Raw genomic sequence first — 27,473 nt, 5'->3', positions numbered from 1 at the left:
CCAGAGATTAATCACTCTATAATCAATACCTAATTTTAAAAAGAATTATATCATAAGACAGAGCATAGAAGTATGCTGTTCTCTACTGTATGTGGATGCTAGTTGATTCATGGTCTGAATGACCAGACATTATGCACCCTCTCTCTTCCTCCCCTGCACGAATCCTCCATGAGTTAGAGATTGATATTATTATAGGTTCATTCCTTGTTGTTTATGATATTAAAATATTTGATAAAGATCGAAACGCTGACAGAGATTTAGGTGTTTAACATGTTATATATGCAAAAAGAGTAAACATCAAATATAGATCCGAGTCAAATAGCTTAAAGTGCATTGTTTGTCATGTCTTACTTTATTGCTAATCTTACATATATTGCTCATCTAAGAGGGAACAGGCCTCACACATTCATAAATGGCCTACAAAGCAAGCTGCTGAGTGAGAATAGTTAAACCCTACATTCATAAAATAAGAAATAGAATTACAGAGTTGACAGAGACCATAGAACTGTCAGAGAAATAAATGCCAAACTGTCCGTGTTCAAAAATGAGATCGCGTAAGTAGCCTAGTTGCTCAAGCGATAGTCAGTCAGATCCACAGTTCTTCAGCCGTGGGTGCAGGGAGGGCTTTCTGGAAATGCTGTTCTTTGCCACAATCTACAGAGGATATGGGAAGAGAGGGCAAAAGAAAATGAAAAAGTGACCCCTCTTAGATGACAGGAAGGTAAATCCCTCTGCTTCCAGAGCAGTATTTAAGTTACCATGTCACTCTCTGACTTGAGAGATGCTCAATTAGCCTCTCTCTCTCTCTCTCTCTCTCTCTCTCTCTCTCTCTCTCCTTCTCTTCCTCTCTCTCTCCCCCTCTCTCTCCCTCTCTCCCCTCTTCCTCTCTCTTCCTCTCTCTCTCTCCCTCTCTCTTCCTCTCTCTCTCCCCTCTCTCTTCCTCTCTCTCCCTCTCCCTCCTCTCTCTCTCTCTCTCTCTCTCTCTCTCTCTCTCTCTCCTTCTCTTCCTCTCTCTCCCCCTCTCTCTCCCTCTCTCCCCTCTTCCTCTCTCTCTTCCTCTCTCTCTCCCTCTCTCTTCCTCTCTCTCTCTCCCCTCTCTCTTCCTCTCTCTCCCTCTCCCTCCTCTCTCTCTCTCTCTCTCTCTCTCTCTCTCTCTCTCTCTCTCTCTCTCTCTCTCTCTCTCTCTGCATTCCATGTCTCTCTAGACTTCAATGCTGCCACTTCCCAGGGAAATCTAAGTTAGTGCATTGGAACAGGAGCATGGGTGTTCTGTCTTGGGTACTTGTGTTTGTGCCTTTACTCAGTAGCTTAACAACAGATTTTCTGAAAAATCCTCAAGTTCCCTTGCTGTACTGCTCTCCATTGGGATCTGAGTATCCATCTTGAGGATTCATAGACATGGTTTTAGGGAACTATAACTCCACTGAAGAGGAAAGTGAAATTTACTTTTCAATCCACAGCCTGCATGAAACCATCAAGGTTTATGACGAGAACAGCTAGGAACACCTATGAAAAGGGGGTAGGTAGAGGATGCACTTTTAGGAAAGAAGGCCCAATAGACCTAGAAAAAGGACCGTCCATAACACGGGCAGCAGCAATATCCTGGAAATGTTTACAACAGGAGGAAGTAATGTGGTGTTAAGATTCAGCCAATGACACATTTCTCTTATGTCCTCCCATCAAGTGCCCAAATGGAGCTACCAGACTCCTGCTCGTTCTTTTCTGAGACACGATGACTCCCTCCCTCACTGTCCACGCTTGATGGAAGCCTTCAGAATGCTATACACTGCTGCAGAGCTGCTACCTACAAAAATGAATACTTTCACTAGCTTATTTTGTAAGGATTCCTAAAAGAAATGTTTTTTTTTGAGCTCGCCTTGATCCTAGTATTGTCCAAGAATTGTCTTGAATTTCTGATCATCTTGCCACTGCAGGCATGGAGGTACACATACTCTGTTATTCATTCTTGGGAATGGAAACCAGCATAGAAGGCAAGTAGTTGACTGAGTTATAGCCATAGGTCAGATTTCTGTGACTCCTCACTCTCTGGACTGTTGCATATATAAAGGGAGTGAAGGGAGCGCATATCAGTGAACACCATGAAAAGGGTGAAGCCCTTGATGGGCTATGTCAGTGTCTGCTGCTCCAAGACACTGTAGCCTAAGATGCTACTGAGGTTTTCCTACAAAGGCCTTAGAAGAGCTGCAGGTAGGCTTTGGCCAGGAGAAGCCATTGGAACGAAACAGGCAGAGGCAATATGACCACTGTATCAGAGATGACTTTGTGCCCACCCGTAAGGGCCATTGGTGGCTCACCCTTACCGCTCCTCCCCCCGCCCCCCAGCCAGGTACATACTAAGGGAAATGCCACAGAATCCTACTTCCACTTTCTATGCAGTGGGGTGGAAGCCTTCGATATATCAAACAGCAAGAACAGTTTGCCAGTTACAATTCTGAACTAAAAGTACATTTATGTTATAAATCATGAATTCTTTGCGTGGTATCTTTGTGTGTTGTGTGTATGTGTGAGCATGTTGTGTGTAGATGCATGCATGCCACGGTGCATGTGTGGAGTTCAGAGAACAATCATGGCTACAGGTGGTGCATCTTCCACTATGATTGAGGCATGGTCTCTTGCTCACCAGTCTACACTAGAAGAGTCCGTCTGTTTGGGGGTTCTCCTCTCCCTCTCAGTTGGGAGCTCTGGTCTGATGGAGTGCTACTGGGCTAAGTTCAAACTGCTGGGGTTCAGACTCTGGTCCTCATGAGTACACATCAAGCATTCTACCCACTGAGCCATCTCCCCAGCCCAGAAGGTGGAAACTCTAAATCTCTCTTTAATTCAATCAAAGCCCAAGATAAGCATTTGGCTGTGGACACAGGGCTATATGATCATGGGGCTTTCTGAACTGCCTGTCTTATTTCTGGCTCCGGTCTTAAACAATAGTCTTCCAAGGAGAGAATGGAGCATAATGTGACGAGGTAAACAAGATTTCAAGGGAAGAATATGTTCTTAGACTTTGAAATAAATACAGCATGACTATCATAAAAGCACGATGCCGTATAAACCCACGCATAATGTCGAAAGGCAGGATGATGTAATGACTTGGATATTTTATTTTGACTTTACATGCGGTGTTAAAAACCCAAAGTACATATTATTTACACATCCACAATACAAGTTTACAAGATATCTATACACGTTAAAGGACTCTATAAAACAGTATAGAGCCACTTCACTTCAGGGTTATTTTTTTTTTATGCCGTACCATTAAAAAAGATACAATCTGTGTTTACCTTTGCACAAATGGATAAAGCATTTAAAATTAAATTAACAGAATAGAGACTAGAATCCATGTTAGAAATTTCAACATAAATACTGATAGAACTCACAGTACAAACTCTAAGGCAGCACAATGTTACAAAATGTTATCAGGGGAGGGGCGTCACACAGAGTTACCACGCTGGGATTAATATTGGTAAGGAGAATGCGAACAAGGTGGTGGGTGGCAGATGTGTAGTGCTTATTGTGGGTTGGTTTAATTGATTATTAAACTGTAATATTTTTAGTTGCAAAGCTGAAGTGTTTCAGCTTTAGAGCTTACAAGAGATCACAGGGAATCATTTTTTTTTCCCAATAGAAAAGCATGTTCTTGAAGGAAAAGATCAACTGCATCAGTATTCTACATCCTGTATAAAAATGATCTGGTGTTTTGTACCCCGTCCTCCCCCAGGTAATGCATACCGTCGTCACTGTCCCAAGATATCGCCTGGACTTTGCCCGATTGGGTCAGGGGCCTTCCTTGGCTGTGGAAATTTCTAGATTAGGTTGGGTAAATGACTGGGTGGACGAGCAGTGAGTTAACCAAAGCTATCAGTAGGTAACACACCTTCAGCCGTCAGTGGGCTCTGCCAAGCTACATAGAAATGACTCGACATGGTTTCCACAGGTGCCACGTTCCCTGGGAACCCTCATCTGACTGCACATTATCAGAACAGCAGGGGTGGAATGTTTGTCATGGCAAAGGGTGGGTGCTGCTTCTGATCCTGGAGGGAGGGGGGCGGCGTTGTTCAACAACAAGTCGCTCTAGGTTGCTTTATGACTGTAAGAAATCTTCAGGTGCTGGCTGCAAAACACTTACAAGTGGCACATGGGAAATGACGCTCTGTAGCGGAAACACTCAGCATACCGAGGGACTTCTACCACTCTCGTGAATAAGGCACAAAATGCACAGATCCAGGTAAACTCACATGTGGTATTTACAGTTCACTGTCATTGCCTGCATGACTCAGGAGAAAATCCTCACAGAACACAACACAGAGGGAGGACAGGACCACGGAGAGCTTTATAGACCCTTCATGCTAAGCCAATTGTCTGTCTTTGCTATCTGTCTCTTTCTTTTGTCCTAGTTTTGGCCTTCTCTTGCCCCTTGGGGGTTGGGGGTAAGAGGATTTAAGAGAGGAAAAGTTTTTCTATATGGAAAATAAAATAACACAATCAAAATAAATGCTTCTAAGTGTGTCCAAGGATGAGTAGCGTGCCTCAGGCTTTAATTCACAGTGGACAGGTAAATGTTACTACTGAATACTGGTAGATACATCAAGGATACCTCTTCATTCCTCTAACTTCTTAAGCTGGCAAGACTGGAATAGACGTTCTGATGGATAGCAGCACAAAATTACTTAGAACACTTAAATGTTCTGACATTGGGTATCACATAGGTTATGTTCATCACTTGACAGTCAAAGAAGCCTTGACTATTTCTTAAGGGAGGCAAACTCAATGGACTGGTGTGGGAGGACTTTAGTTCTTGTTCAGCCATGCTTACTGTAAACCACTCCAAAGTAGAAAAGATGCTATGGGCACCTAAATATCTCTCTCTCTCTCTCTCTCTCTCTCTCTCTCTCTCTCTCTCTCTCACACACACACACACACACACACACACACACACACACACCTCTAAACAGTTTGTTGGTGGCATTAAAAAAAAAAACAGTGCCACACTCAGAAAAAAAAATGCTACAGTTTGGGCCAAAGATTGAATTTTCAGCAAACTGCTTGGCAATCTCCAAGCTCGTTTTGTTTTGAGACATTCCCATCTTTCCATTTTGACATTTGTGCAAGAGGCAAGGTGAATGCATACATATTGAAATGTTCACATTTAATGGGAAGACCACGCTGAACGGCAGTCTACACTGAACCCATTTCAAGTGTTGGCTCAGGTCTTCTGAGCACTGTGTCAGTTCTTCACACTGGCGAAGGGAGCCCTTCCGGGCTACACAGCCCTTCGGCTTCAAACAAAAGACGTGGAATGAGCAGGACCTCCCTTCCTTTCCCGCAAGTACACAGAAGCCTTGCTGTAGTAGCTACATGTGGCAAGTTCTGGTGTTACCAAAGTTACAGAGTTTCTTTGGCTACTTGTTTCTCTTAAAACACAAGCAGGTATCTCGTCTTAAGGTACCCTCACAGCTTCCTCGAAACAGCAGGGACAGGATAAAGCCACACAGGAATAGCACACTTGAGGCCTAGTAAGTGTATTTGTTCAGTGGTCTGACAGATGTGGTTTGAGGAACAAAGGAAGGCTTTGGTGGCACATCAGGTTTTAAGGATGGTGTCCTCTTTAGTCCCGTCCTGGGTAGGGTACCATTACTGGTGTAGCTGCTCTGTCTGGAGAGGGAGGGCTGCAGATGGACACTCACCGGTGTCCCCTGAATATAGTCCACCTTCGCCCCTGTTGGGGTGGGCATATATCCTCCACGGTTCATACTCGGCTGTCTAGATAACAAAACACCGTTTGGTGAGTTTAAGTTTTTAGGCACGGCAGATATAGAGTGCCTCTGGGAGGAGTTTTTGTGATAACCCCTTTGTCTTTCCAGAGAAGTCATTGGGACCCCAGGAGTGGTGGGGACATCTACTCTCTTGGTTGGACTATTTCTGGGGAGTGTTGAGGGGGGGGAGTATAGGGATGCCTCCCGGTTAGGAACCTTGGGTGGGACCTCAGACATTGGTCCCGCTGGGTCCAGCATGAGGGTCTGATGGGCCATGTGGATTTCTCCCATGATGGCTTTGGCGTTACTGTTTGGGTCATTGAGATGCTTCAAGAGATCATTGAGGGTGTTTCTGGAGTCCACAGAGCGCCGGTGTTCCCTCTTACTGGATGACTTTGTGAGAGGGTGATCAACGTTCTGAAGCTTCTTTTCGGCTTTGTGAGCGTTAGAGTTTGAGAAGGATGTGTTGTAATCATGAGTGGCGTTTGGAAGAACGATGGCACTGGGAATATGCCCGTGACTTAACGGGGAATGGGGTGGAGGACTAGAAGGAAAAAACTGGGGGTGTTCCTTCCTTGAAGCACCATGGCCATGGGCCTTATCGGAGTGGCTCTTCATGGCCTGCAGGGTCTTCTGGTGGAGTACAGGTGTGGACTCTGGCGTGGGGAGAGCAGCCAGCTCTGGAGGCTGGCCTCGATGGTCCATGGCCATGGACTTTGGATCAGTGTTGGGAGGCAGCTCCTTCCGACTGGTCAGCAGGTTGCTGTACAGTTTGGGTGAATCGATGTTCTGCTGGTACTCCTTGACGGGGCTGTCAAAGAGACCATTCAGCTTGGCAAAGCTTCCACTGGAATCTGTGCATGACTGGGCCGATTCTGCATCTTTATGGATCTTTCTGTTCTTCCGAACAAACATGTCACGATAGCAGTACACAGCCACTCCTGCGATGAACGCGCCCAAGACAAAAGCTGCAAACACGCAGGTGATGAGGACATTCATGTGGACCATCTGGTTGGAATCTCCAGACTGGACTTCCCACCGTACACCTGCAACACACATGCAAAGTCTTTGAACGGAGTGCTCTTAACAACATGAGCTATAGAACGGCTAATACTGCGTCAACACTTCCTTCTAACTTCCCACATGCCTAGCTTACAGGAGCGAGTACATACCAAACTTTCACAGTATCCCACCCTCTGAATTCACAATAAAATTTCCAGAAACATATATGTTTGCCCACCCCACCCTCCAAGTCCTTGGTATATACTTCTCTCTCCTTTCACTCAGTCTCTCAAGCAGTTGTTAGGGATTTTAAGAGTTTCTATCTAAAAAGCAGAGTTAGAACAGCTCAGAAAACAACGTGTACCTTAGGAGGCTCACCTAATTCTTAAACTGGGATTAAAGAGTTGCTGCTGGGGTTAAGGAAACGTCCGAATTAACAGAAACACACATCACGCCCAATTGCTATGCTAATACGGTTGTGTTAACTAGGACATAGACGTAACTGGTCATGAACTAAAAGAGAGTACTTGGTCAATGTTAAGTTCGAGTATGCGCCTGTGCGTTGGTTTTCACGTTCTGTTTTGAAATTTCATCTTGGAATGAAATACCCATGAAGTATCTACTTATGTAAGAAAACTGGACAGCATAAGAAAGTAATGAGCTACATATTAGTTTAAGACTATCCTTAAATTATCTGGAGGCATTTGAGAAATACTTAGGTTAGACCTAGAAAGTGAAGAGTGAGTTAGTTTGTAATTATTGGAAAATTTAATGCAACCACAGACATCTGACAATCAACTAGAGACATGTTAGGTGAAGAGGTATTCAAGTCTGCTACATGCTATACACACGGCTCTCCCAGAATAAGTGAGTCAGAGGGATTGGGAAGGTTCTCTGGCATTAAGTTAGTGATAAGGCCCTTGAATATTAGTTGGTTTCAATCAGTTGTCAAGACTGTGGAACTTAATGGTATTGTGAAGAACCAGAAGAGAAAAGAACAAAGAAATGGTATTATTGAAGAAATCAAAACAGAAATAATGATTGTAAAATCATTTGCAATGAAAATATAAACAAAACAAAACAAAATCAACAGAAGTAAATCATAAATGACAAGGCAGTGCCATAAGAACTGGCTGGAAACCTGATACCGTAGCTTATACACAAAGGCATCGATAGGTTTTTTCCTAGAGTATTAAATCTTCTAAGCAAATTGATTAGACAGCTTTTTAACTTCACCTATTGTGGGCTAAATGTAGTCATTACAGCCAAATGCTATGCTGTACTTGGCCGCTCGTGGCGTTTGGACAACTTGTCACCCTGCGCATCTTTCCACATTACATCTGCAGATGAAGCAAGAAGGGGCTGAGACAGCCTCCTAGGTAGAATGTTTGGTAGCAGGTATTTGTCATCTGCGAGCTTTTGTCCTTGGACATCGAGAGGGTGACCCTCAAAATCCTCCGATATTCAGCAGGCTCTCAGCACCTGCAGGCGAAACCACTACAGATTAGATTGTCTGAGTGGCTGTCTCGGGAGCCACGGCTTGGGCAGGAATGCACTCAGACTTAAACCACAGGACAGCAAAGTCACCGTGGTCAGTGGGACTGCAGTTCTACTCAGTTTCACCTCTGAGAGCCAGGCTAGGGATCAGGTTTCCACGCAGTCAGAGATGAAGTGCCTGGCCAGGCCTTACCCTTTGGGATACCTGATATAGTATCAGTAAAATCGGAAGTGTTTGGGTCATCTTGAACTACAAATTTCCGGGAGCTCGTCAGTTTAGGTCTCCAGGTATCAATCACTTTAGATGTAATTTCTGGGCTACTTGCCACAGTGGTAACAGAAGATGAGGATACCTCCATGTCTGTGGTGGCAAACAGATGTCCATTAACATGGCTAGCGTCAAGAAGACTTTCCTGATTGCTTCCTTGCATTTGAAAGTCAAGTACATGTTCTCAGAAACCCTGTCCTAGAATTTTGCAAAAAGCCCCCTTGAGGGAACGAGACTGAGTCTTTTTCTTGCAAAAGGATAAAAACTAGAGGTTGACAATGAAGACACATTATGCAGATTTTCCAAAGTAACAGACACGAAGGTGGACATTCCTACTGAAGCCTCCTCGTGGAAATGTAACACAAGCCCCAACTTCGGCTGACTCTGGCCCTCTCCAGCTAGCTGTTAGGATCGCTTAACTTATTTGTATCTCGTAACATACAAAGGACCTTTGTGAATGGCTGGGGTCTTTATACCCTTTCCTTCCCTGGAGAAGCTATAATGGAATTACATTTAGAAAATACCTGGTCAGGTCCAAGTAAACACTTGATCTTGGACCTGATAACCCTGTTCTGCCTAAGAAGCCACTCTGCTTCCCCAAGGCCCCTGTCCATTTGTAGGTTTCTCAATGCACTGAGAGCCTCCGTCCCCAGTGAAGCACAAACCTTGCTGTGTTCTCCGAAATGCCTGGGGAGTTTCTTCCGAAGAGTTAGCAGTAACTCATGCACAAGCAATGGTATTTATACACTGAATAAGAATGTTGGGACACATGAGATAGGTCATCCTTTTCTCCCCCCTGAGGGATAAAACTGATGTGAACCCTAGACACAGCATGGTTGGAAGAGCAACCGAACCTTTCTGTGTCTATTACGAGCTTTAACCTAGTAGATTTCCACGAACATGTAAGCATATGCTTTTAGACACAGTATAGACTGATCCAATAGTTACAGAGAGAGACTGGTAAACAAACACAGACAGATGTGCATGAAGACCCCACTGTAATCTTTGTACATCAAAATCCAGCTTCATTCAACTGAAGCTAGGTTCTTTCACACCACTGAGAACACAACGTCCAGAGATTCCTGGGATTGCCACAAGACATTCAAAGGGGATCTTTAAAACTTAGAAATACACATTTTTGGAAAATGCGTATTGTTCATTCCTTGTGGTGGGGAGAGAAGGGGGAAATTATGCAATTCTGTCATCCATGGCATATAGATGGCCAGAGGGAGCATTCACAATGCAAAGGGTCGAGAGAAGGAAGCTGGGCGGCTGGCGTGCAACTGAAATGCAGTCTATGTCAACCCATTTGACTTTTCTTAAGGATGTGCCTTGGTCAATGATGAACCATTCCATGGTACACACGGGTGGAGGGGCTGAGTAAGAACTCATCCTTCAGGACCTTCAGAGGGTTATGAGTCAAAGCAGAAAAATGGAGGGCTGCCAAACTGCGCAAAAGGAGGGGGGAGAGGGGCAGAAAATGCTGAACCGATGGAAAGAAAAGACTGTTAATTCAAAAAAATTAAAAAAAACTAACCAGATGTTGGACCGCCAAATATTTTGTAATCTGGTGTAGTTGAAGTAGGCAAACTTTCTAAAGGGATCAAAGGAACAAGTCATCAGTGAAGAGTAATGGAAAGAGAGCAAAAAAGTTTATGAACTCCAAGTAATAGAAAAGAAGTCCAAAGAAAAGACTACAAACTGAAAGGCTACTGGTTACACTATCTTTCTCTAGACTGATTGTTTACAAAAGTGCAAATGGCGAAGGAAAAGAAAAACTCAGAATCTGTTCTGATGGACCCCCATGACCAAAGAGCTCAGCTTTTGCGAAGTTTTAAGTTAAATGCTAGGCGGTATGTGTCCCTGGTCATTATAAAGGCTGGTTGTAAAATAATGTTTGCGTGCAAACATGGTCAACGGGAGCAGCAGCCAGAGGGAAGGGAGGCGTCTGTCTTACCGTGGCAGTCCCCTAGGTGGGCCGTGTTGCCATACTCGGTGTCCTGCTCATATCCTCCAGCACTGTGGTTATGGAAAGCAAAGAAGTCTTCGGTTAACAGCCTTCATAGGGACACAAGGGACAACCAGGACAGAGCCAAGAACACAGACTGGTTAGTGAGAGTAAGCAGAGAGAGAGAGCGCGCAAACAATTCAACAAACTTGCCAACGAGTTACTCGTTAGGTTAGCTAGGGTGCCTAAGAGAATAAGATGTTCCCTCTTCACAGTCTAGTGCCCTCGAGGGTTGTTGTACCTAACCCTCACTTCCCTCTCAAATTTTAGATCTTCTTTTTAAAAACTTCCCCCATGCCAGAATAAGAAAGGAAGGAAAGGAAGAGCAGTACAGCTGGGAATTTAATACTTTTAAGCTGTTGATACCCTGAGAGAAAATGGCTAGGTGGTTCGTGTACTTACAGCATCCCTAAGGTCACTCTCTCACACACTCCCTGGCTTAACCAACCACAGTACGGGTCTCGTGATGCAATGCAAGACCTGCCGAAAAAGCAAACAAAGCGTGATGCAGATTTTCCTCCTCAGCATAGGATAGCCACCCTGGGAGCAGGAGCGAATAAGGAAGCTTACTTTTTACAGGAGCCATAGCGCTCACAGCGGCTGAGGGGGATGCGGACCACGCAGCTGGAGAAGGCCACGTATAAAGCATGGTGATCCCTGTCCAGCTGTAACGAGACGACCTTCCTGTCCTCCTCACTCTCGGCGCTGCACCTATTTGGTGGTTACATTTTGAAGACATACACTGAAGTCAAGCCTGCACCAACGATGTAAGAGGTGCAATTTGGCGGCTCAACCAAAACAAATTATAATTTGAGAAATTATAATTGTGGGATATAGCGCTATGGTTTTGTGTAGCTGGTTACATTTCCAGCTGGACAAAGGGTCTTTTTAAAAAAAATTGCTTTCGAATGGGGTTGCGGCTGTGAAGGACTGGTTCGATTCTAGGAGAGGAGGAGGATGGCATTCTAACGCATTTAAATCCTCCCATGCTAGAGGACTCTGGGTGTCTCCTGTATTCAACGTCCCTCGCTCACTCCTTATGTGTTTTAACCGTCCACACTCTCTTGCTGAACTCTGAGAATATTCTCTGTGCGCATGCTTACGACCAACTGTGCCACATGCAGCATCCCGAAATAGATCTGCAAGGTAAGACGGTGCTAAAATGTTCTCGTTTTCACAGGTGAGAAAGGAAGGAGGGGTGCCTTATTTTTAAACTCATCAGCTGTTCGCCCTCCTGGCCCCAGTGGGCTTAGGAAAACAAACAATCCTGAAAAGCACTTCTATGGGGGAGGTAAATAATAAACGAAGAAATAAAACCCAAATGGAACATGTAAAAAAAATCGCTAATTCAGGAGTCTGAAAGAAAAATGGCCAGATAAGCTAGACACCCATCATTTTTTTGAGCAGGGCTAAAGAGCGTTCTCCCAAAACATACTTACTTGGCTGGGTTATAAGCTTCGATCTCTTCGAGTAATACACTGTCGTTCAAAGAGAAAGGACTGGTCTTTGCCAAAACTTTAAGCACCACGCCGGCCTCAGAGCCAACAAAGATGACTGTGTAGTTTTGGTACGGCCCTGCCGAACGGTCCACTTCGATGGCTGTCAGCCTGTACCTAGAGCAGGAAAAGAGGCAGGTCAGTCCGATCCGGAGACCTGTGGAAGAGAAATGGGTGGGAGTAGACTGGCCTATTGTCTCACCGGACCCGAGTCTTTGTGAACCAGGGCTCATCAGCAATGGGTGGGACAGCGGAGTCCATCAGCGGGTGGGACTTGATGAAAGACAGGGTATCATCTGGAAAGTCGATGGAGGTTTTGTAAGCTTCCGCGAGGCCATGTTTGGCACAACAGCCAGGCCTGAAAAGGAAGCAGAAACCTTCGATTGTTCTCCCTCACATACTGGATTTAAGGAGTAAGCACACATTCTGCTGAGAAGAGGCCGAGAGAGGAAATAGGGGCTGAAAAACAAGAGGAGTGATGCCATTTCCCAGAATTCCATGGGCTTTTGCACAGCCACATGCACAGGGATAACATTTATTGGCTTTGTGAGGCCTGTCTCAGAGGATTGGCCTGCTGGGGTGGGAAGTTGGATGACAGATAGATAGAACATGGCTCCAATGTTCTTGGTGGGAGGGAGGCTGTTCAATACCAACACCTTCATGTCTTTTCTTTACCTTGGTTTTGGTACTTTGTCTTCAGGAACCGCTGTCCAAACAGAGTCTGGGGTTTTCTGCTCTTTGAACCGCCCTTTGAACACTTTCTCAATGTCGTCCATGCTAAAGGCACAGACTGCAGAGCCAGGAATGCTGAAAAGGGGGAAGAAAACCATGAGGACGAGGATGACAGTGGGGGCCATGCCCAGTTCCCACGGGGAGCACAGAGCCTCCGTGGGGTGGCGGGGACTCGGGTTCTGCTTGTCCCCACCTGTTGAGCTGCGTGGTGAAGACCCCGATCACGGTGGGGATGCCATTGATTTGGATGATGTCTGTGATGGACTGCAGAACATCGAAGTAGAAAAAGGAATCTCCAGGGACTGAGCAGTTAAGCCGAGCCTTCAGGAAGGAAGTCCAGTGTTTCTCCAGGACCCGCTGTGAGCCACCCATGTCGTTTTTACAAATGCGGGCCACTCGGGAGTACACAGCCTGCACAGAGACAAGAACCGAGCCATGAGACTGTGAGCACGGGGGGGGGGGGAACAAAATGCTGCCACTCAGGGGAGGGACACACACGGAAACCAAAGGAAACAAAGGAAAAGAGATGTCTGGCTCAGAGGAACAAGCCGCCTCCTCCCTGTACTGCCAAGCTGCCAAACACGCTCCCCGAGACCTGAGCTATCTGTCTTCCTGGCTGAGTGAAAATCACGCCAGTGCTTCTGCCTCTGACTTCGTCTACTGCTCCTCATATGACTAATAAAATGCACAGTTCTTGAATGTGGTCGTAGAAGAGTCGACAGTACTTAAGGAGCACATGGGCTTTCACAGAAACACTCCGAATTGAACAGGGGTTCCCATTTTCCATTCTGCCTTTGACACTGGAAAGGATGAGACTATCAATGGCTTTCTAAAGAGGAAAAAAGGCCTCCACTTTCTATGGTGATAGAAATAAAAATATGAAAGCTTTTGAAAGCCTGAGGAGGCAGCTGTTCCCACTCTGGGCATTGTGAGGTGTTTCCCAGCAGTTAGCTGTACCATCAGCAACCCAGTTCCCTGACTCGTCCTTAAACGCACTGAAGCGAGTGCTTTGAACCGGCCCAGGAGAGCACCTGTCACTCTTTCAAAGTGGGTGGGATTTCATTCAGTTTAAGTCCACAGTGCACATCAAGCACATATACTTGCCTTGCCTAAGTTATTATGTTCCACGGCGATTTCTCTGAAGAAGAAATAGACATAGTTTCCATATTCTATGGCGTGAAGAAAGTGTGGTTCTGAAAGGAGATTGAAAACAAACCACTCATAAAGGACGATTCAATTAGTGTAAGACCCCAACTGCCAGCTCTGTTGCATAACTACACTTGGAGCACGATTGTAAGGAGTCCCGATATGGGTGTGTTCAAGCTTCAAGAGCCTGAGTCTTTCAAGTCAGCTAATGGACTGCAAAAAAAAAAAAAAAAAAAAAAAAAAAAAAAAAAAAAAAAAAGGCCTGCAGGGAACTGAGCTGCAGCAAAGGTCTTTGTTTCAACAGATTTATTCATTAACCTATTTAACTAGGGAAGAAAATCTCATATTGAGAATTTTAAAAAAACCCTTGATTTTCAGAATTTAATGAGCAAGATGACTCTATAAATATGAACTCATCGAGTCTCACTAATAAAGCCCCAAAAGGAGGCGCCGTGTACGGGACGGTAACATTGTGGTATGGGGGGTACTGCTGTAAGCACTTGGAGTTAGACAACTGGACACACGAAGACAAGGCGTCTAGTTGTTTACTTTTGCTTTGGCCACTTGCATAACTGCCTGGATGGACTTATTCCCTGACACATCTACAAGTCTGTTCGTTCCCTGCCAATGTCGTGTTTAATAAGCAAAACACCATGTGCTTTTTCGAGATGAGCAAAGTTATGCTCTGAACTTCCTGTTGGCCTTGGCTGCTGCTCCCACTTAAACCTTTCTAACCATGCCTCCCCCACCCCCCAACACCATGGCAATGCTCCTTTAGGTACCTTTGATCCATTTGGAGTCGTATTTTATTGTGCGGAGGGCCGATCCATCACCCATGCTTCTGTAAATGACAGCATCACTGGCCAGGAAATCAGCCACTGTGGCAGAATACAGTTTCCCATCTGAAACCAAAGTTATAATTTGGTAAAATAACCATGATTACCTATGGAGTATTAGCACGGCTACCGTCTGCAGTGTTTCACCTGGCACCATTAGCTATGCAATAAACTACACTGGCGCTCATCCTCAACCTCTAACTGGCTGTCCTATGATATTACCTAATTTTACAGGTGAGGGATCTAAGCACCAAAAATTAAGCAATGCATTGAGGGTCAGAGACTTAATTAATGACAGAGCCACGTGTAAGAATACATATACCAGTCACTGAAATACACCTGTTTGTTTTTTGTTTTTTCACCCATTCTTCTTAATAATTTGTTCCTAGGCTTTGCCCTTTGAAATGCTTGTGTCAAAGTATATATCCAAGATGTGAGCTTTTGTCTTCCTTTAAATTCCCTTTGCACTGTCAATGTCATTTATCAGCGATATTCAATACACACTGTAGCTTCTCACCAGCAAAGAGGGCAACATTGGTTTGTCGGGCATCAAACGGGCACCGTGCCAGGCCACTAATTTCTTCCCCATCATACTCTAAGGTACTCAACTGCAAGAGGAAAAAAAAATAGCTTGTGTCACATCTGTTCAATGTACCTGTTTGGAGGCAATATTGCTTTATTTCTATTGAACTTCTATTTGAGGGATTCTGTTTCATATTCTCTCATAACAGAGATAAGACAAATCTATGGGTTACAGAGGGGAAGGTTCAACTCTAACAGCATACCAGTGAAAGAAATTTTAGTTGAGGAGAAAAAAGTATCATCATGTAAAACACACTTACCCTATAGTATCTGCACATCGGGTTGAAAGCGTTGGTGCCACAGACAAAAACCATCTCATCATTTCTTGGGACAAAGACTTTGATGAAGTTGTGACATTCATCCTAAAGTAAAAATAATTACAGGTCGGTCAGACATCTCCTATGGTGATGTCATGGTGGCGAGGCCACCAAGAGGGACTGCGCAGGCACCCGTCCACTGCACTCACTTTATGCTTGCCTTTCATAGCACAATTTTCTCGATCCTGCTGTCTGGACCTCCATGTCAGCTTCTAGATTAATCAAGTAAAATCAAAGCTCAGTGTTAACCGGATGCACTCTGAGTGGGGGGCGGGCATGACTGAAGCTCAGGGGAGTGTGGGAGGGCGCACTCGCCCTCTGTGTCTAGCTGCTCACCTTGCTCGGGATCACCTCTGTTTGGGGGATGTCATTTAAGTTCACTGTATAGACTTGATCCCTGTTGGAGACAAGGCAGTTCAGTCATATCCTGTGAACACATCAGTGCTATACGCTGTTTCTTATTTCATCCCTACAGATCTGCTGTGACTATGTTTTGAAGATCATCTGGCGTCTCTGTGACTTGAACAAAGTCAACAGGGCACTTCCTCACTAGGGAGATGCTTCTGGTGCATTGCTGCAGCCAGGGCAAGTGCAGCTTTTCTCTCCAGGCTTGGGGGCAAACTGACTGGGCATAAACACAGGCATATTTCTGATATTTGCCTGAAAATTCTAAGTTAGGAGAGAATCAAGAATGACCCCACCCCCTCACCCCCTGCTGCTCTGGGACAAAATAACAATGATGCATGATTTCTGGATGTGTCACTGAAGGCTTTAACTCTGCCTTCCATCCTGGTACCCAGCATGCTCTCCATGAGAGCATTTTTGGCTACTTGCAGGGTTTGATCACAATCTCATATTAGTTTTTCATGAACTAGACACATTAATGCAAGCACCACAAGAGAAAAGAATTTTAATCTAATAAACCAACGAAAGGAAAATTACCTGCCAGCAATATAAAGTGTGTCTCGAATTTTCAACATCAGCTGAAAGTCCAGCCTATGCTGCGATTCGTTGCCTGAAGGGCGTCCTCTAAAAACCGGATATTGCCTTGAATCTGCAAGTGAAAATGGGCTAACCCATCAGTCAGGATTACGGAGCTGAAGAATCAATAGACAGCATTGATTAGCTGTATATAGTACTTGTAGGAAGGGTTTTAACTAAATTCCTCTCTTAAGGTCTTGAATATAAATTAGTAAAAGATGGAGAACTGTCAGCAAATGGTCTTTTCTGTTTTTACTGAAAATGTATAATCCCTACGCCTGGGCTGCTGCAGGATGGCGCCCAACAGAACTGGCTCAGTTTCCACACAGCCGAGAGAAAGACGCAGATGATTTAATGTGCAAAACAATGTAAAGACATTTTAAAATTTGTCTCTGATGCTGAAAATGAATAGACACAGAAAAAGACAAACGAAAGGCTTCCTTTGTAAGCAGGAAATGGCTTTGGGTGACTTACAGTGGTAGTCAACCGTGTTAAGGGGCTCATCGTCCTCAGGGAAGCTGACGGCCCGTAACCTGGAGACCAGAAGGAACAGCACACAGAACCACAGCAGAAAGAACCTCATGGTTGGCCGAGAAGGTATCTGAGCTCCCTCCTCAGAAGTCCCACTTAGCTTCCTGGAAGACAAAAGCACCATGGAAAGACATTTATGTTGTGGTGAAACTGGGTTCTGGCTCGTAGCCAGTCCAAATTTTTGCCCACCTCTCTCTACAGCTCCGTATTTATCAAGAGACCCGGCAGTGGTAGACAGGTTATCTCCAAGAACAGACAAAAGGCAGCGCCGAGCCAGGCCTCCCTGAAGCACCTGGTGAGCATATTGATGCTTTGGGCACATTTGCCAGAATTCTGGAGGCAACTCTGTGTCATCCTAGCAAAATCACCAGAACCCCAAACAGAAGTGTTGGCTGCTGACTTGGCAAGGAAGTGGGCAAAGGAGGGATCAGAATTTTAATTTAACTCCAATCTGCATCCCTTCCCCCAGTCCTGAAACACATAGATACAACGTGTTTCCTCCTCTCAGGAAAGGCCCAAGAGCCAGGGCTGACGACCTTGTCCTCAACCACTGCTACCACAGAGGATCTGGCACCTAGAACCAGCTGCACGTCTGGCCCCGTCCAAGTCACAGAACTATCTTCCGAATTAGGTGTTTTGAAGGCCAATGGAGACAAAGAGGTCAGTGACCTTGTATTAGGATGAAAGGGATTGAAAAGAAATAAAACGATTCCGTGGAAATCCAATCAGTAAAGCAGAGAGTGACAGAGTAGGCCAGCTGGTACCCAGCCTCTAGGGACACCTAGATTCTAACATAAAGCCATTCAGACCCAAGCCAATACCCTAGGTACACTGCCCTCTTAGCTTTATGGGTTGGTTTCTTTCTTTTTTCTTCCTTTTTTTTTTTGAGTTATAGGGGACCTTGGGGACCTTCAAGCTTAACACCTTCCTTTGTTAAATGGGAAAACTAAGGGCTGGCAAAAAGAAGGAACTCACTCTGACTTTCATGGTGCCTTTAGGGCAAGGCTGAAGTCCAGATCAGTCAGCTGAGTCCCTGACCAGACTCGTTGCTCCAAACCAGACTGAGGAAATGAATGGGTGTTTCTCCTTCAAACAGATGGTATTACAAGGAGACATTTTGAGAGAAATGGCTGTATTCATCACTTTTATTGAGGTTATGTTTCACAGATATTAAATCACACATTAAATATGTACAGTTACTGTAGATCAATAACTCAATAAAGCTATGAGAACACAGTTAAAAGATCTGTAAATGTTAGCAACTCGTTGGCAAAAAAGAATGAATTGGGTTTTCTGGGCCAATAGGAGAGGCACGATTGTGAGATTCCCAGGGTGCTGTTCTTCAGCAGTGCTGTCTTTACACAACCAAAGCTGCCAATGGTTCATATAATAGTCGCTGTCTGCATACCTGAGAAACATGGCGGCAAGTTACAATTAGCCCCCATGTATTCTGAAGAATACAGTCATTCAGTGAATCAAAAGTGTGACTACACACTGCACACACTATTTTCTTTCTGTCTAAAGTGGAAGCTAAATATACCTGAGTGAAAATGTACTTTTGAAACACAGGCCTAGTTTTATATGGAGAGAAGAATGCTTCCATAAGATCTCTGTCGATAGGTAATAGCAGTTAAGTTAATAATCAAAAATACTTCGCAAAGCAGGATGGGGCAGCAAAGGTGGTAGCACCACTCTGTACTCGAGCTTACGAATGGACAGGACTCTATCACTGCTAGCTAATGGACGCCGGGAATGGGCTTCAATCTCTAAGAGAATCAGACTCCTTATTTATAAAATATGGGAAAAGCATGTCTTCTCACCAAGATAAAAATGAACTAAACGCACCGTGGATTCTGAGCAAAGTTAGCGCTGTGGACTGCCAGGTTGACCTCAAGAGTCTGAACGAGGTCCTGAAAAGATGAGCTAAAAACGGATGGTAGTTTTTCCAACTTTTCTTGCAAATAAAAGGCTATTTAAAAACGTTCGAGAACGACGTATAGAATAAATTTAATAGCTGATACCTACTTATCAAACCTTCTCTTAAGAATTTTACCAACCCAACTCCACAGCCAGACTTATTAATTTGTCCTAGTATTTCTGCCCCTCGTGTTGTTTTCAGCCGTAACAAGGAACCCTTAATCCCTTTGCCACATCTTCCCAAGCAGCCTCTCCCTGTCTTGTTCCCAATGCTTTCTGTTTGTTCAGACCCTAGACAGTTCTAGCAGCCGAAAAAGACTAATGTGCTCTAAGCACCAAGTTTGCCTGTGGCAGCGGTCCCAAACTGCATCTTCCGGATGGAAAGTCACTTGGTTCTTTCTGCCCAGAATCATGAAAAAGGATCTCAAACACTCGCTCCTAAAGAAATGTGGAAATACGTGCACAGAAACAGAAAGCTCTGTGAGGCTTTCTTCCACAGCTCACATCAGCATCTCTGTGTCCCAGCACCGGAAGCAGCCCTCATCCACGAGACTGAGGCCAGGTCATGCCGACTCACAGCTAGCCCTTAGCTGTGGCTGGGCGTGACATCCTGCAGCACCTCTGACACATAAATCGCCTCTCCTCATATCCTGCCTACAGCCCACCTAATCCTTCATAAATAAAGCCCAGGACCAATTTGCTTTCTGTCTACAAAGAAAGCTTAATTTAAAAAAGATGCCGTTTTGCTGTTGTTGCCACACATGGAAAGTATTTGTTGTTATATATAGCAAAGCAGGGCTCAGGGAGTAAGTCAGTGTGTGTGCGCCCGCACAGAATCTGAAAATGCATGAGAGAAATGCACCGAATAAAGGGCTAATCTGCATAGAAATCCTTCCGTTTATTAAGATTTCTGAGACTTTGTGTCAGCCAGGCTGGCTTCAGATTTCAACCTCCTAAATGCTGGGATTAGAGATGCATTGCACCATGTCTGGTTCCTCAGGGAATGGCTGAAGGACTCTAGGGCTCAGTGGCATCGGGACGATAGCTAGGTGATGCCGGCAAGCCAAGAGTCGGACAAGCCAGGGGAGAGGATGTCAACCGAGGGGTAGAAAAAGCTAAAAATTTGTCGGTGAGGTTGACTCGCTGAGTTTGGACTTCAAGTTGACTCAGTCTATCAAATGTAAATTAGAAGTAATTGCCTTTACTATCTCACTGGCCCCTCTGGGGATTAAATTCATAGAAGATATCTTACACAACCTGATTGACGGCACAATTCTAGTGGCTTTTTAGTAAATATTGCAATTTACTGTCTCATCTTATTAGGCAACAAGGATGTGAAGGCTGTCCCGTCCCCACATGCTGTTAGGCAGAGCCATCTGCAAAGCTGGCTGTTCTGCCTTCACCCTCACCACAGGGGTTTCCTTTAGGGCAAGGTCCAGTTTTGGAAGTGCTGACCCTCCGCTTAGGAGGAGGAACCAATTCCCCCAGCTTAATGAAAGGGGATCTCTGTGGGGCTACTCTTCACAGGCAAAAAGAATGGTACTACAAGAATAAGCAGATTTTTCATATTTTGGCCATTACATAACCACTAAGTCAAAAAATGTGCTCTTAAAAGGAGCTCCCAGGACCCCAGAGCCTGAGTGGCAGTGTCCACAGGGGGAGACGCAGATACAAAGACTGAACTCCAGTCACGCCTGACTTCACCCTACAGAATCGGCCTGAAGTAGAAAAAGTATCGGTGGCAGCCTGAAGAGTAACACAGACGTACGAAAGATTGCCATGAGTAAGTATCAGAAGCCCATCATTTATAGCCCCCCAATATCTGCATCAGAGAGAAGGAGAGTCAAAGAATCCAAAACAACTTTCAGCAATCTAACCTCCAGATTGACAGCCATAGAGTTCTTCCACCCTACCGGTTTTCAAGGAAAGATAAGGTCATAGTTTCCTCTATGATTAAAACATCCTATCCTGCAGGGGAACTCCTCAAACAGGGAGGTAACCATCACCATCACCACCACCACCACCACCACCACCACCACCACCACCACCACCACCACCAACAACAACAACAACAACAACAACAACAACAACAACAACAGATAGCTTCCAGAACTCCCTGAAACTGACTAGATTCAGTAGTTCTCTCCCAGCCTCCCTCCCTGTTTCCTCTGAGGAAACAGAGACCAGCATCAAGAGAGATGGAGTGGAGAAAAGCTACCCAGAAGACTCTCAGACAAGAAGTTCCACCTGGAAGAGATTTAGGTCAACTAAGGTACCTGGAAAGGCCACTATCCAACTTGTTGAGCTGTCCACAGGCTGTGTGGTGTGCTCCAGGTTCTCGGCTTTTATGCGCCCATGCTGGGGTGGGCTTTGGTGATGCTGTCTTTGAGTCATATCTACTCCTGAAAGTAACCACTCACCATAAAACCCATTGGTTCACCGAGTTGGATCTCAGTGGTAACCACACTTTGTTCTACTGTGGGTTCCCTATATGGGGTGGGATATGAAGGATGTTTTATTGCCCAAAATTTTGTTACCCAACAAGTAATTTCACCTATGAGAAAAGTAACATAACCCAGTCACCCAAATATATATTTTTATACAATGTTCAGTGTCAAACACCCATTACTGGACATTCCAACCCAATGTAGAGACAAAGTAACAAACAGATAAACTATACTTTGGAGTTATCAAGCATATGTTAAAGAAAACAATAACATAGGTGGATCTTTAACCCCACCACTTGAGAGACAAAGACAGGTGGATCTCCATGATCTGAGGCCAGACTGGTCTACTTAGAGTTACAAGGTAGCCAGGGAAACATTGAGAGCCTGTCTCAAAATAAACAAGCAAAATGGCTGATTTTATCTAAGGATATCTAAGGATGACAACAAGAATTTCACCAAAGAAGCATAATCCATAAAGCTGAAGTGGAAATCTTACAGCAAAATTTACATGTAACTAAAAATTCTTAAAAACTGTGTTTCATAATTAGTGAACTGGAAAATAAGTTAAAGGTAGTTATCAGACAGAAATGTGGAGAGCTAAAAGACTGTAAAGAGTAAAACAGAAAGTGTGTGTGAGGGTTGGGGATTTAGCTCAGTGGTAGACTGCTTGCCTACCAAGTGCAAGGCCCTGGGTTCGGTCCCCAGCTCCAAAAAAAAGAAAAAAAAAGAAAGTGTGTGTGTGTGTGTGTGTGTGTGTGTGTGTGTGTGTGTGTGTGTGTGTGTACACTGATATACATAAGACCATATTTAATACTATTTTTTCAAAATTGACAAAAATTAAGTTACCCAGTTTTAACAAATACCTCTAAGAACTTTTACATAGAAAAAAATTATACTTAGACATATTATACTTTAGATCCTGAAGACAAAGACAATTTTTTAAAATGGTTAAAAGCTAAAAGAGATGTATTATTTTTAAAAGAACAAGAGTGGCCTGACAGCTGACTTACCAATAGAAATGATGGAAGGCAGCAGACCATAGAATGAGATTTTTAAAAGTGTAGAAAGAAAATAAATTTCCAGCATAGAATTCTGTGTGAGCAGTGAGGGCAGTATTAAACACAAACACACACACACACACACACACACACACACACACACACACACACACACACACACACACACAGAGAGAGAGAGAGAGAGAGAGAGAGAGAGAGAGAGAGAGAGAGAAAAGTTTATAGAAACAAACACTTAAGAAATTTTCTGTTAGTAGACCCAAAGCAAAACAGAGATTTTAGTCAAATGGATTCACCCAGAGTCAAACAACCTCTTTTATATTTATAGTACTCAGTATATAGTATATAGTATATAGTATATAGTATATAATATATAGTATATAGAAATCCATACTTTCCAGATTAATAGAAGCTGGTACATAGTCTCTGGCTTTCTGAAAGCCCCTTACTTCCAAGAAGGAAAGAAAGCTAGAATCTAGCCCTTCCACATTGGTTTTGAGTGTCTTCCCTACCTGTGTCCCACGACCGCCGTGGGTCACTGGGGAGCACTTCAGCTCCTTGCACACTTCCCACCCAGGATCTAGAAGAAGAACTTCCTTCTTCTTTCTTCCCAGGGACTTCGCTGGCCCCTTCAGCGTTGTCTTTGCTCCCCGAGGTTGGCCTCCTCCTCTACTGTGTTGCTTGATGACATCTTAGTTTCTAGAGCCTTTCAAAGATTTTATTGGCTCCTTTGCTCATGAGTCCACCCTGTAACTCCTCCTCAGAAATTATCAAGTTAAAAGTCAGGCAGGGCCCAGGTGGGTCCATCCTCTGCCTTGCCAGCATGCTTGCTTAACTAATGCTCACAACTCATTCTTCCCATCAGAACCTTGAGCCCACCAACTGCCCTTTCTTCTCCAGTCTCAACATTCCTCTCAGACACTATAATTAAAGAGCAGGCATTTCTTGAATGTGTCTACAGATGCTTCAGCCTCCTCTACCTGCAATAACCTTCTTTCAAAGGCCCTATCCTGGACAAGCAGCCATTAATCTCCAGATCTACCCTACAGCATGGGACACTGGGAAGGTGTTTGTTTTGATTTGGCTGCAAGGAGCAGAACACTTGACCACCAACTACAGATGGCAGGTTGAGACTCTCTGGAGATCCTGGATTGTTTTCTAAACTTGAGTACTCTCTAATAAACTTAAAGTTTTGCTTCAAGGACGCGGTATGCTTTCTAGTCACAAGGGACAGTCTGCATACCACTCATTTCTGCTCTCAGTGACATACTCAAGTCTCTTAAGTGCCTTGCTTCATTCCAAGTACACTGACCCTTTAACCAACTCCTGCAGTCAGTCTTTTTTCCATATGTGCCAGTGCATGTGTATGCACACATGTCTTGAACATATGAGATCATGCTGGCATGTATGTATGTGAGAGAAATGTGCGAATATGCAGGCGCCAGAGGCTAGTATTCTGTGTTTTCCTTATCTCCAGCATCTCTCACTGAACCTGGAGTTCAAATGGTTAGGCCTGCTGGCTAATTAGCAAGGATGAGAACGCAGCCCCCGATTCTCTCCCCCCTTAGCCCTTTATCACAGCACGGGGGCTAGAGATAGGCTATCCCGCCCAGCTTTTTACATGGGTGCTGGGGATTCGAATTCATGTTCTCATGTCTGTGTGGTAAAAACTTTCTCTATGGACTCTACCCCTTCAGTCTTTTCTTGAATAGAAAGACCATAGATTCCCATGCCTACTCCTTTCTCTCCCTGTCTTTCCTATAACATGGTTTAACTTTTAAACTGTCTGGATGATGTCAGGAATTCTGATCTGTCTCAAACTCCAACCCATTAAAGGGGCGACAGCTCGCATGACCCCAGATCCTGCAGCTGACTTCTCTCCCCCTTCCTCTCACAGGTTTAAGTTTAGGCTCCATTGTGGCTGCCTCGCCTCCTCCTCAGTTGTCTACATCCTGAGTTCTTACTCTTTCTAAATGGGGCACACTGTGAAGACACCGGTTATCTCTGGGCATTTACAGCCTTGGGGCACAATCTCTCCAAGTTTCGTTAGCCACATCTGTCTATTCATAGAAGTCCCCATCCCAACTGAGACAGTCTGACACTATAGTCCATTGTCCTGGAAATTCAAGCCCAGGCTGGCCTTGCGCTCTCAACGTCTTCTTGTACAGCCTCCTGACGCTGTGATTTCAGACACAAAACTCCACGCTTGGCTCTTCACACACCTTCCTGTGTTCCTTCTAGCACATTCTTCTGACCATTTATTCACCTGCTAGTTTGTCTCCTTAACTGTTTCCTCCTCAGACAGAGTCTCGCCGAACTGGCCTCAAACTGGAGGTCCTCCTGCTTCCTCCTCTGTAGCCCTAGGATCACAGGCATGGGCTGCCAAGCCTGCTTTCCCATTCAGTTTCTGGTTGCAACGGGAACCATCTTCCCAGGATATAAACCTTGCTGTGTGACTGCACAGCCCACCGATAATTTCATAGTAAAACCCTAGTGCTTCGAATGTGGCCTTCTGGACTGTTCTCATCCTGAGTCCTCTTCTTTTCAGACTCATAGTGAACCTCTACCGTGCTACCTAGGTTTCCGCTATCTTTGCATGATATTGGGCACTGGGATGTGGTCTGCACCACTGGCACTGCAAAGCCATTCCCCTGCTTACCTTCTGCATGGGACATTCTCTTTCTAGTTGTCGAATCCCCCTTTCCTCCTCATTTCTGTTTCGTTTGTTGTTATTGCTTGTGGGTTGTTTTTGTTTGTTTGCTTGTTTTGGGAGGGTGTTGCTCTATAGCCCTGGGTGGTCTAAAACCCACTATGTAGCCCAGGGTTCTAACATTCATTGCTCTTTCTGCTCGTGTCTCCTGAGTGCTGGGATTACACATACACATCATCTTGACCAACCTGAATATGGATTCTTGACCTCTATTCTTTGGCCTCCTTGATCCTAAGATTTCAGAGTCCTCCCACCCCTCAAAATCTTTTCCTCCTACCTTGGAGGGATGTGTGGCTAAGCCATCAATGCCAGAGACAGCTTCCAGTGAAGTGTGAAGAAAGGAGTGAACCAAAGGGCTAATCGTGAGTCCTGAATCACCACAGCCATGCTGACTCACTTAGGGCAAGGGGAGCTTTTTGGACTTCCAATTTAATTTAGATTCTTACCCAACTATTAAAGAGCAGCAGAAGGCAGCACGTCCAGGAGGACAGGCATCTGAGGCTCCACTCTCAAGCAGCATGGAGTTCACTAAGATTGTTGCGGATGAAAGGGGGAGAAGGAAGGTGTGGAAATAAAAACTGCCACCCACTCTGGAGCCTGGCATTGACAAGAATGATGGCCCCCAGAGTGCCAGAAACTGCCTAATAGCCTTGCATGGCAGAACAGAAAAGAAGCAATAGGTTTGGGATGATTGAGAGAAAGCAAGGAGAAGCAAGTTAACTGCTATTCCTTGGCATTTACCATGATTCAGGACCATAACTGAAGGTCAGTTATGGAAGGGGGATCTAGATTTATTCAGCATGTCCCCATTCTATAAAGAAGGACTTTGGGCTTTGGTAATTAGCAATAGCATGTAATCAGAGTGGTGGATGACCGGACTTTTGGCTCAGAAGCAGGTAGCCTTACCGTGTGTGGTGACATGTCAGGACCATAAGCCACCAACCAGTACATGTGTACAAACTCCAGAAAGTAGTATTGGGGAGGGCCATCTGGGTCCTACATAGCCAGGGTGTCTCCTCACATCCAGACTCCCCAGGATCTTGTCTGATAAGGTGTTTTGGGGAAAAGCTGCTCTTTCAGTGAAGAAATCTGTCCTGGGAGCCTATTCTGCTCACAGCTTTAGAGTCAGTTTGCAGGTAGGAATGAATGCAGGCTCTTATCTTACCAAGCAAGAAAAGGGCTGCTGAAAGGCCTTAACGCTGAGACCTTTCATCCTTTTGGAAATACAGACAGTTAGCAGGAAGAGGTGCCCAGTATGACTGTATTAATGACAGGCTACAATTAACCGTCTAAGACTCTGTTGTGTGATACTGAGGAAATGACAATGTAGCTGTCTCATTCAACTTCTGCTCGGTGCAGCCCTGCAGGCGCAGGAGAATCTGGGAGGATGTGCTTGCTCAGGACCACGAGGAACAAGTCAGGAAGTCTCCTACTATCAGTGACATTAAGAAAGAGACCTCGTCACTAGAGACATAGATCCATAAAGTGCTGTGTGTCGTTCACAAGTTGTTGTACTCCTCTGGCCCGAGTTTCTTCATGTGTTGCATCAAAGCAAATATCATAGGAACCTTTGCTTTTCGAGGATCCATGTTCTCATCTCTGAGGTCAGACGTCAGGTTCGAAATTCCCTTCAGCTACTTTCTTGGATCAATATTAGCCCTCTCTAACCCCAACACCCACTGGGCTCCTCTCACTCATCATACGAAGTGGGTCCAGTCACAAACAGGCTCTCCCTGGCCAGGCTGTGATGGCGACCTGAACCCACCATTTCCATTTTATGACCTTTAACCTACTTCAGTGCAACCTCACTCCTGTCCATCAATAAAGCCCAAGGCAATCTTCATTTAAACCCCGCTTTGCCAAGGCATTTCGTCATGCTGGACAGTCTTGCTGGTTATTCCTCTGCTTCTTGATACTCCTTCTCTGATGAGGAGATGATCCAGAACTCTCTAGCTGCCAGAGAGCAGCATCCTCCCCCTACTCATCTCAACATGCCTGGTCCACAAGACAGGGCTCTTCAGGTCTCAGCCGGAGTCCCTAGAGAGTCATTCACCTCACACCTGCCTTCTTCTCTGTCACTGGCTGCTCCTTGAATCTCAGATCCTCATGTTCATCACAGACTATGTTGTTACCCCAGATCCAGACACCAAATTCTCTGCTAGGTGCGATTCTGTTTTCTACGGGTCTGAAACAAACCCAGATTCTTCACTTGGACTTCC

At 44.9% G+C, this 27,473-nt stretch overlaps 1 protein-coding gene across 28 annotated transcripts in view; it reads right to left on the bottom strand.

Moving 5' to 3' along the window:
* Window positions 1-3,093: 3,093 nt before the first annotated feature.
* The window catches only part of Sema6d (semaphorin 6D), a 585,978-nt gene continuing 561,598 nt past the window's right edge, over window positions 3,094-27,473 (bottom strand). For 3 of the 28 annotated variants that reach the window (XM_087652073.1, XM_087652074.1, XM_087652072.1), the window contains 18 exons: window positions 17,108-17,268; window positions 16,595-16,706; window positions 15,989-16,049; window positions 15,802-15,864; window positions 15,596-15,697; window positions 15,271-15,361; window positions 14,700-14,819; window positions 13,876-13,964; window positions 12,965-13,182; window positions 12,715-12,846; window positions 12,242-12,397; window positions 11,983-12,156; window positions 11,114-11,254; window positions 10,946-11,023; window positions 10,493-10,593; window positions 10,073-10,129; window positions 8,461-8,628; window positions 3,094-6,814 (listed from right to left, as the gene is read on the bottom strand). In XM_087652073.1, the coding sequence (XP_087508199.1) occupies window positions 5,526-6,814; window positions 8,461-8,628; window positions 10,073-10,129; window positions 10,493-10,593; window positions 10,946-11,023; window positions 11,114-11,254; window positions 11,983-12,156; window positions 12,242-12,397; window positions 12,715-12,846; window positions 12,965-13,182; window positions 13,876-13,964; window positions 14,700-14,819; window positions 15,271-15,361; window positions 15,596-15,697; window positions 15,802-15,864; window positions 15,989-16,049; window positions 16,595-16,706; window positions 17,108-17,216 (3,261 nt within the window). In that variant the 5' untranslated portion in view covers window positions 17,217-17,268 and the 3' untranslated portion in view covers window positions 3,094-5,525. 28 annotated transcript variants of the gene reach the window in all.

Source organism: Rattus norvegicus, chromosome 3, assembly GCF_021556685.1.
Source record: "Rattus norvegicus strain SHRSP/BbbUtx chromosome 3, alternate assembly SHRSP_T2T, whole genome shotgun sequence".
NCBI classification, from domain to species: Eukaryota; Metazoa; Chordata; class Mammalia; order Rodentia; family Muridae; genus Rattus; species Rattus norvegicus.
Note: the sequence above shows the minus strand (reverse complement) of the source record. Positions and strands in the feature narration are given on the sequence as shown.